This window comes from Charadrius vociferus, unplaced genomic scaffold (genome assembly GCF_000708025.1).
Source record: "Charadrius vociferus isolate BGI_N301 unplaced genomic scaffold, ASM70802v2 scaffold409, whole genome shotgun sequence".
Taxonomy (NCBI): domain Eukaryota; kingdom Metazoa; phylum Chordata; class Aves; order Charadriiformes; family Charadriidae; genus Charadrius; species Charadrius vociferus.
In genome coordinates, this window is record NW_009650082.1 from 887,290 (window position 1) to 897,502 (window position 10,213).

Genomic DNA, 10,213 nt, shown 5'->3' on the forward strand with positions numbered 1-10,213 from the left:
AGCCTCCGCCGCCTCCCCCACCCAGCATGGGGGCACCGGGGCAGCCCAGCGCCGGTGGCAGTGGAGTGGTCGAAGTGTACAGTGCGCCTGCTCCTATGGCACCAAACAGCACAGTGGAGATCCAGACGCTGGGGATGCAGCCCTATCCGCCCATGGAGGTAAGTCCAGGGGTTGTTCGCAGAGGCTCTGTCCTCCTGGGCCTCTTCTAATAAGCAAGGCTGCTCGGGAGTCACCTGGGCTAGAAATACAGAGTTAAAGATGTGTTAGGGGATTTGACAATAATTATTTCCTCTGGGAGAAGGTACTGAACAGAAGGATGTTGGGAAGATGACAGGGATTCTGAGAACAAGAAAAGTGGTTGAGAAGGTTGGAGGGCTTAGCTGGCACAGGCTTAGGAGACCCGAATGTGATGTGGTTGAAGGATACCTGCAGGTGTTGGGAGTGAGAGGGAGCTGAGGTGAGGGGGCTTACCTCCCAGAGGGGTGCACAGCAGCACCCTGTGCTCTGCAGGCTTAAGTGGAGAGAAAAATTTAATCTGAATATCAATAAGCAAGTTTGAGAAGGCAGCTTCTCCTAAGAGAGGCACAGGCAGGTGTGGATTTGCCAGTGGGTCAGCTCTTTGCAGCCTCCATGTTAGCATTGCCGTTCACAGCAAAAACTACTGGGAGTAACAGGTTTGTTGGCCTTGTCTTTGTAGCTGGCATCTGATCTGGAAGTGTCAGTGGTCAGAAATGGACGGGGGCGTTGGATACTTAGTGTTCTGTATTAATTTATCAAGGTGGGCAACAGAAATGCCCTCAAACCATATCACCCCAGACTGATGCCTCTGTCTTTTTCTCTAAGTGTGCTTTTCCAATATTTCTAATATGTAAACAGCTGTGCTTTGCCTCTTGGAGTTTTCTTGTGCTTTCCTTCCCTTCTGCAGTCCTGCTGGGGCAGGCAGCAGGGCCTGAAGATCCCTGCCTTCGGGGGTGGTGTGAAGCCACAGGGTCAGTGGTGATCATTCTGGTAACCCGGTCCAGAGGGATGAGAAACTCTTCCTAGGCATAAGACATAGATGAGGCATTAGATGGCTCTTTCATAGTGTTTCTTTGCTGTCCTGTTCCTGCTGTAATAACTCCTGGATACTTTGTGATGTTCAGCGTGAGAGTTTAACACTGTGCAGGGTGTTAGTTTTATTTAGAGACACGTTGGACTGGTGAACCAGAAATTTGATCCAGTTTGGCAGGAGGCAGAAAAGTCAGCCAGACTAATAGCCTGGTATGGCCAGTGCTCCTGGAGATGGAGGTTAGGGCACCGTATGACTCTGTGTGGCAAACCTGTTTCCTCTGATAAATTGCAGGTACCGAGCCAGTGTGTGGAAAGTCCTGTGTACCCTTCTCCTCCTGTGTACAGCCCTGGGAAGCAGGGGTTCAAGTCCAAGAGCACCAGCACTCCCACACCTTTGACCAGTGCAGGAGGAGGCGGTGTGGTTGGTTTTGATTCCACCTCCGCTGCCAAAAGTCGGCGCTGCAAAAACGAGAGCGGGCTGCAGGAAGGTAAGTGTCCTTATAGCATTTGCCCGGCTCTAACCTGTAGGCCAGCTTTCCTATCCCATAGTGAACTGTCGAGCCATGGGCTCTCCAGGCCCGGTAGAGTGGCACTGGCTGTATGTGCAGCTCCAGAGGAGGAACACGATGCCCTGCACAAAGCTACCAAGAGCAGGCTGAAGTGTGGACATGCTTCTTGTTTGTCACCTCTGAGTGCACGTGAAAGGACTGTCGCTGTGCTACTGTATGGGTGAGCTAAATCTACTGCATCTACTGCAGCTGCATGCTTATTGAATCACACCTGAAATGGGGAGATCCTGCAAAGTAAGGTGTTAGCGCTTGGTCTGTTTTAACCCACGGAAGACTGCCCAGCCGCAAGGCTGGTGGGGTAGATGTGGCCTGGCCCTGAAGACTCTTCTCAAGGGCCCAGCTGGCCCTTTCTGCTGTGTGTTTCAATGCCCATGAAGAAAACATGCCTGTCCCCAGATGAGGCAGGACAGGGGCATGCCCCATTACAGGGTGGAGGAACGTCAGGTGCTCCGCTGGCGAGCCTGCCTATTGCTGGTGTGATGAGAGCACACCTAGCTGAGTGACAAGGGAGGTTCCAGGCATGAGGTGAAGGAAAGCCCCGTGGCCTTCCTCCCCAGGAAGGTGGGGCCTCTGGAGTGAGAACCATGCAGATGCTAGGGTTTAACGTTATTTGCAGAGGTGTGAATGATCATGCAGGCTGCAGCTCTCCGTCCAGAATTTTGTAGAGCAGCCCATGGTTCTGCTGTTTTGCATTGGTTTATACCCCATCACAGTAGATAGAAGATGTGACTGTCTGATCTTCTGGGCGGGAGAAACATGCATGTGCTCTGACCTTGGTGAGTTCGTAGGAGAGAGACAGAACTGGGGCGCTTCCTCTCACTAATCCCATGTCTTTTCCCAATCCCCAACATGCTTTTAGAGTTAGTGCTTTGTAGCACAGCTGGAAGGGCCTCTGGAGTGCTTAATGCCTGGAGGGCATGCTCTGCCCCCTCCACTACTACTCTCTTCAGTACTTCTAGAGTTAGCTCAGGCTACATTAAATATATGTCTGTGCCCATAACCTCTCCCCAGTCTGGCCAGGCAGATCTTATCCTTTCATAAGCCCTTTATTCTTGGTCTTGAGTAGACATGTCTTGGGGTGAGGGCACTGTGATGCAGAGAGGGACAGGGCTGTGCCATGTGATCTGATTCCTGTGTGCGCTTTTGCTCTTTCAGGCAAACCCAAGTCCCCCAAGCTGAAATGCACGTACTGTGACAAGGCTTTTACCAAGAACTTCGACCTGCAGCAGCACATCAGAAGGTAATAGAGCCGCTAGCCCACAGCAGAGTGGCTGGGGTGGAGGTGGGCACAGCCTTGCTGAGGGAGTGTGCACAGTCCAGTAGACTTTGCATTTGTCATGTCCCAGAATCTGTGCTGTGCTTGGAGGTGATCCTTTACCCCCCCTTCCTCCAGGACACCTTCTCCCCAGTGGCTGGAGTGAGGGTTGCATCATGGGTGTAAACTTCTTGCTGATTATGGGCTGGGACTGGAGAGTTGTTTTCCTCGTTGATGAAACCTTGAAAGCCAAACCTGTTGTCACCTGATCACTGGAGCAGCATCGTCTCCACTGCTTGCCTCTGCCCTTTCCTCTTCTCTCGTTCCCTAGCAAGCTGCAGCCTTGGTGATCGCTGGTGTTAGCAAACCGTAAGCCAAGCTCAGTGTCTATATAGGGAGCTCTTGTAAGAGAGCTCTTCTCTGGCAGGAAGCAGTTGAAATCTTCAGAGTTTCCCCCAGTGGAATCTGCCAGACGCAGGACAGATGAGAAGGAAAAAGTGGTGGTTTCACTCCCCTTCCCGGCCTCCCTATGTTAGAGCCCACTGTTTCTCCTGACGCAGAAGGGCAGGGTAGAAAGACCTTTCTGCTGAGGACAGGGGAGAGCGAATTCAGGGAGGTCAAGGGGCTGCAAGCTAGGAGAGATATGTGTGCAGGGGAGGGAGGGTTGACAGGGAAGAAAAGGATTGTACAGCTGAGAAAGTGATGGGGTCCCCAAGGTCTGTGTGGAAACCCTGACAGTGAATGACCTGATTTTCCTGCAGAGCTCTTTTCCTCTCCCACTTCTTCCTTTGATCCCTTGTCATCCCCAGACCGTAAATGTGCCAGGCTTGTTTCCTTAGTCCTCTCCCAATCCATTTTCTCCAGTTAAATCGGGTCTCAAAGCCCTTGTTTGGCTGGTCCAGGTGCTGATCTGCCAAGCAGAGTGCCTAGCACAGTCCTGCAGCGGTCCTGCACCCCACCGCGGTCCATGCCTGAGGGTGTCTCCTCTCTCTGCTGGCTGCTGCTATGGTGCCTTCTGCCTTCAGTCACACAGGCGAGAAGCCCTTCCAGTGCATCGTGTGTGGCCGCGCCTTTGCCCAGAAGTCCAATGTGAAGAAGCACATGCAAACCCATAAAGTGTGGCCTCCAGGGCTGGGGTGCACCATCTCCCGCAACTCCATCACGGTGCAGGTCATGGCCTTGAACCCCAACCAGCCGGAGGACGAGGAGAACACAGGTTTGCTGCTTGGGGATGGGGCATGCTAGGGGCAGAGCAGTGGTGTGAGCAGTCTGCACGTCCCCGCACCTCCACACAGGGAGGGAGGGGAGGCAGGAGCTGCATGTGCTGTTTGCATTCCTCCCATGGGGTTTAGCAGCACACGCTAGAGAAGGGAGTCACATTTGCTAGATGCCTGCTGGCAGGTGCATCCCTGGGCTCCCCAAGCTGTCGTGGATTCAGGAGACAGTGGCTCCAAACTCTGTGCCAGTATATCCATGGGGATGGAGTGAGGTGTCTTCCTTCTTCTCCCTCCCTGGCAGGTGCAGCTTTGGCAGTGCGTGAGCCACACTTGGCAGCTCTGGTCTAGCGGCTGAACAAGCCGATGGTTTAGCATAGCCCAGTGTTCTGTCTGGTTTGCAATGTGCAAGTCGTGCCTAGGTTTGGTCTGGCCCCGACGGCCAGCTGAAAATACTTGAGGCAGAGAAGAGCTCCTTGCTGGCAGACTGTGTCTGGATACTCTTTCAGCTCGTGGCCTTAGTCCTGCTGGGAGGGGAAGGAACACTGTGCCAATGTCATGGACAAGGACAAGGACAAGGCCCCACTGGAGCTGCTCCATGCAGACATCATAGACTATGTGCTACTGGCTGGATCTTACCTCCTGTCTCCTGCCAGAGATGGGAGTAAATCTGGCTCTGGTTCCCTGGCAGGAGGCCTGCCCTGCTGACTGCTCCACAGGGCACAATTAGCTCCCTGGAAAAAGCAAATGGGTCAAGGAGAGGAAGATATAGTAGTCAGAACCCTTGATAATCTGTAGATAAACATAAAACTACCCTGTTGGAGAGTGAGTTCGAAAGGAAGGAAGAGCCTGGCCCCAGAGCCAGACCTGCTGTGTCTCAGCACTTGCATAGCAGCTTTCAGACCTGTCTCGTAGCAGGCTGTGACTTTTTCTCTCCCTTTCTCCAGGTTTGACTCAGCCCTCGAGGAACCCTGCAGAACCGCCCCAAGACATGAGCCCCTTGGACGAGAGCGAGGCGGGCAAACTGGAAGCCAAGCAGGTTGTCTTGATTGATAGCTCTTACCAGTGCCAGTTCTGCCCCAGCAAGTTCAACACCTATTTCCAGCTCAAATCGCACATGACACAGCACAAGAACGAGCAGGTAGGGACAGAGGGTGCCCTGTGTTGGTGGTGAGATTGGGACGGGCTTCATATAGTGCACCGGCTCCCAGGGTCTGTCCTGAGCCTCTTGCCCTGTCAAGCTGCCAACGCTTTGCATGCAGCTCGGCTCTCTGCATGTGTGGGTTGCAGCTGTGTGGTCTGGGTGGCTTTGAAAAGCTCCACTGCCTCCACCCTGCTGAGTGAGAAGTCAGCCGAGCACGTTTGGGTGGCTAGAGAAGAAACAAAGAAGTGAAGTTCAAAGTTTTCAGTGTAGATGGCAGCTCTCAGGCCATGGGACAGTCACCGCTGGGGTGTTGTGGTCTCATCCACTCGAGTGGTTTCAGGTGCTGACCAACACCCCTTTCTCCCACTTTGCTTTCTTAGGGGAGTGCCCTGACAAATCTGCATTTGCAGAATGTTCAACTCCGAGCAGGTTCTTCACCCGGAGCTGTCAGTCACGTTGTGATGCTGAGCTGCTCTGCACTGTTCTTTAAAAACCCTTCCTCTGAGGAAGACAACAGAGGAAGGGGATGTTTTATCACCACGTTGTGTCCTGCTGTGCCCTGACTTGAGTGGTAACGGCCCCATGGCCATGGGCATGGTGGGATGCTCTGGGAACTGCAGTGCTGCTTTGTTTATAACAGCTCAGCTGTTCTCCAGCACAGTGGGTCGAGGGACAGTGGTCGCTTTCTGGAAATGACCCAGTGGCAATGATTTTCAAAAAGGAAGGCCACTCTGGCTGTTGGCAGAGGACTTTCCCTGTTTGTTTCCATGGTGTGCCACTCCAGTCACCCTGCTTTCTTCGCCCAGGTGTACAAGTGTGTGGTGAAGACCTGTGCTCAGACCTTCCAGAAACTGGAGTCCTTCCTCGAGCACATCAAGAGCCACCAGGAGGAGCTGAGTTATCGCTGCCATCTCTGCAGCAAGGACTTCCCCTCCCTGTATGAGCTGGGCGTCCACCAGTACTCCCACAGCCTGCTGCCCCAGCACAGCCCCAAGAAGGATGTGGCCGTGTACAAGTACAGTAGCAATCGGTGCTCACAAGGCTTGTAGGAGTGAGTGGGTGCAGAGTGTGTTTGGCTGAGAGCGGTGGGGACATTAGAGGGAAGAGGGGGCTGTGTGTTCAGTGGCTGTGGTTCTTCTGGGCACCCAGGTGGCAAATGGGGGGACCCTCCACTGGGCTGCTAGGGCAAAACGCTTTGAGTGCAAGGAACCTTTCAGAAAGACAGTGAAAGGCTGGCATCAGTTGCACGGGAAGATCCTATCGCTGCAAGTTCTCTTATCACCAGTCAAGAATGAGATGGGCACAGCTGAACCTGCACTGGGCTGGGCAAGAGACCCAAGGAAGCCCCTTCCCAGCCTGTTCTCTGTGATTCTTAAACACCTGCAGCAAAGGGAGCATGGGTTGTAGAAGCTGTGCCCAGGTAAAATTTCTGCTGTCCCATTGCTGCAAAAGGGTCTATTACCTGGGAAAACCTTTCTGTTAGTATAGAGGGAAAGGGTGAGGAGTTCCATGAAGAGCTCTCTGCAGTTTTTGAGATGCCTGTAGAGACATACAGGAGGAATAGAAAGCCCAGAGGATACTGAAGTCACCTGGGAGCTTCATGGAACAAATAATCTGCTACATCTTGTGTAGACCATAATTTCTAGTTATCCTTGCTCTGTGGAGCTTCATCCTACAGCTTGCTAGTGGGAATCTTTGAGATGAGAGCTCTGCTTACGTTTGAGGAGGTTTTAATCTGATCTAAGGAAAAGAGGTTTCACAGCAGATATGCAATGTTAATGTCTCTGTATTCATTGTCGATGGAGTTTCACAGCAGATATGTGATCTTAATGTCTCTGTATTCATTAATGTCTCTGTATTCATTGTCGATGGTGCGTGTCCCCATTGCCCATTATCAGTCAGCTTTGGCAGAGGTCTCCAGCAGAAATACTGCCAGGATGTGTGAGAACGGGTGAGTTAGGTGGAGAGGGCCCAGGTGGTTCGGGAGAGGTGGTGGCATGAGCTTTGTTCGATGCTGGAGACCCCACACGGGAGTAGTGTCTCCCATGTCTCCTTGTGGCCCCCCCAGCCATGGGTAACGCTGCTGCTGTGCCGTAATCCCATTCTCAGCTCCTTCACTGGGAGCTGCTTCTCTGTGCAATGAAGATGGAAGGAGGCGTTTTAAGTAAGGTGGAGTCATTACTTACAGCTTGTCTCCATGAGGAAGCAATGTGGAATACGTGCTCGGATCCCTGGTGCTCCCATGGCTGTCTGTGTGGAAGAGCACTAGCAATTTAAAGGCTTCTCCACCCAATTCCCCAGCATCTCCCCCTGGTGAAGGATGCTAAGTGTGAGTGTGATCTGGCCATGTGGGTTGCTGAGGTTTCAGAGCACCTGGGGTGGTGGTGTTATCATCTGTACCAAACCAACCCTGCCAAAAACCAACCTGGAAGGTGGCTGGTGAATGGGCTAGGCAGCCCTGCCTGGGGTCTGCCTGCGGTGTGGGGTTTGCTGGTGGTAGCCTCGTTCACAGGCTCTGTGTTTTCTCTCCACATTCAGATGTGTGAAGTGTGTAAATAAGTACTCCACCCCGGAAGCCCTGGAGCACCATCTGCAGACAGCAACGCACAACTTCCCCTGCCCTCACTGCCAGAAGGTGGGTGGGTGACCGTTGCCTGAGCTGGTCCTGGACGTGTAGCTTGGGTTCTGAGGGGGACGGGAACCCTTGGCTCCCTTTCCTCTCCCTTCCTACCTCAGTACGGACTGGCAGGCTCACGAGGTGCTTTTCAGAGAGGCAGAGGTGATTGCACCCCTGGTCTCCAGCTCTCAGGCCTCTCACACAGAGCACGTTCCTCCCTGCAGTGCTGGTTTTTCTCCCGCGTCCTGTTTGCTGAACAGAATTTGCCAGGGGAGCTCCCTTACTCCCACGACAGCACTCCTTGCTGCCAGGACTGCACACTCTGGGCTGCTGTCCTTATTTATTAAAAGCGAGTGTATCAGGAGGAGCGAGGCTGGTGTTGGGAAGTCTTAAGAGTGGTGGCAGTGCCTTTGACCCACTGTTCCTGGCTGCCTGTGGCTGGAAGATCTGAAATGGAAAGCCCTAGGTTCTGGGGCAGCTCGTACACCTCCGTGGCTGTCATCATCTCCTGTCGCAACAGAAGTCTCTGGGTTCCCCCTTGTTCCCCTCCTTTGGATGAGTGCTGTGTCCTTGGCAAAGAGAAACTTGTCTGAGTGACGTGAGTGGCACTGGAGCAATGCCTGGGTAGGTTTTGGCCTCTTCAGCACAGCCCCTAAGGGAGTTTGAGAGGCAGAATTTTGTGGAATTTGAATTCTAATAAATTATTTTTTGAAATCCAGACTAAAATTTGGACCCTTGCTCCTCTGTTTATAGCAAAGGAAATGAAAATCCTGCAGTGGGGGCAGGGACAATCTCAAAGGAGTGACCACTCTGTACTGAGGTAGCTCAGGAAGGGGAAACGCTCTCCTGCCATGGTTAGTAACCCGTCTTTCTTTACCTGTCTTCTCTCCACTTCCCCCACTAGGTGACAGATGCCTTTCTGAGCCTGGGGGGGGACTTTCAGCATGCAGCATAGGGGTTTAAAAGCCCATTATTTGCGGGAGTATTTTTCACTTCTGTTTGTATTCTTACTAATATTGCTGTTTTCTGGAGGTGCGAGAGCACAGTCCTGGTTACCAGAACTCCTGGCTCTCCTGTGCTCCTGTCAGATGTGTGCTTGCAGCATCCTCATTAGGAATTCACTTAGCTGGGGGATTTCCAGTATCCCCATTAGCCAAAGGAACCATTCATACTGGCTTTTTAAAGATCATGAATGGGAGCCTTTGGTAATAAATGATTGGGAAGCACAAACTCAAGTTAATGCTGTGGGAAGGTAGTAACTACTGGGGGGTCCTTGCCCAGCCCATCCTACTGCTGGTTCCGGTGGGAGATCTGGGGTGCTGGTCCTCAGCGATATGGTGTTACAAAATTTAGCAGCAAATTTTCGGCTTATGTGTTTCTTAAGGATAAAAAGATTTGGTTTTCTTTTCTTGTTTGTATTTTTAAAGTTCTAGCGGTATTTTCCTTACGCATACTAAAGGTTTCCTCGGTTCATCCTTTCCGAGAAAGCAGTCATCATGAACTACTTGTGCTTTCTGTACAGGCCACACCTCCCATACCTGCGCAGGCTCGGTGATGTGCCTTGTGTGCTGCTGGCTCTTAGCCTTGTTTTTGTGTTAACAGGTGTTCCCCTGCGAGAGGTACCTGCGCCGCCACATCCCCACACATGGCGGGGGCAGCAAGTTCAAGTGCCAGATCTGCAAGAAGTTCTTTCGCCGGGAGCACTACCTCAAGCTGCACGCCCACATCCACTCGGGTACGGGCTCCCCTGGCACCACAGTGTTCACTGTCTCTGTATCACAGTCCTTGCTGTGCTCTGGCTGTTTTCCTGATAACCAGTGTAACAGAGTTGACTGTATGAGTCATTTGTAGTAACATGGGGTTTAGGAAATGTATCGTTTTGTTCAGCTTCATGCCCAGTACTGCCCCAGTTAGAAGTGGGATGCAGAAGTGGCTTCTCCTCTGCCCGCGGTCGCAGAAGCTAAGGAAGCTGGCCCTGGAGAGAGGAGCAGTACACGGTGTGGATTGCATCCACCCATTTACCCATCAGGCAGGGTAGGGAAGGTTTGGAAGTTTACAGAGAAGCAGAGAGTGGCACTGCTGCCAGAGTGAATCCCGTGTGTGACTAGAGCAGCCCTCAGTGACTGGACTCTCCCTGACTCTTGGTCTCTTTTTTATCCAGGTGAAAAGCCCTTTAAGTGCTCAGTGTGTGATGCAGCTTTCAATCGGAAAGACAAACTCAAGCGACATATGCTGATCCATGAGCCTTTTAAGAAATATAAATGTCCCTTCTCGTACGTAGTGTGTCTCCATCGTGGTGGCATGTCTTAATGGGGTTGGGATGGGGTTTGGGATGGAAGGAATGCCTCCTGCAGGTACCCTAGG

The 10,213-nt window shown here is 52.4% G+C and overlaps 1 protein-coding gene across 1 annotated transcript in view; it reads left to right on the forward strand.

Annotated features, from left to right (window-relative positions):
• ZNF341 (zinc finger protein 341) overlaps window positions 1-10,213 on the forward strand; it is a 16,627-nt gene that overhangs the window by 3,402 nt on the left and 3,012 nt on the right. The window contains exons 5-13 of the mRNA XM_009892114.1: window positions 3-158; window positions 1,343-1,538; window positions 2,775-2,859; window positions 3,900-4,090; window positions 5,036-5,229; window positions 6,039-6,247; window positions 7,771-7,867; window positions 9,452-9,584; window positions 10,011-10,122. Of these exons, the coding sequence (XP_009890416.1) occupies window positions 3-158; window positions 1,343-1,538; window positions 2,775-2,859; window positions 3,900-4,090; window positions 5,036-5,229; window positions 6,039-6,247; window positions 7,771-7,867; window positions 9,452-9,584; window positions 10,011-10,122 (1,373 nt within the window). The remainder of the gene's footprint in view (window positions 1-2; window positions 159-1,342; window positions 1,539-2,774; window positions 2,860-3,899; window positions 4,091-5,035; window positions 5,230-6,038; window positions 6,248-7,770; window positions 7,868-9,451; window positions 9,585-10,010; window positions 10,123-10,213) is intronic.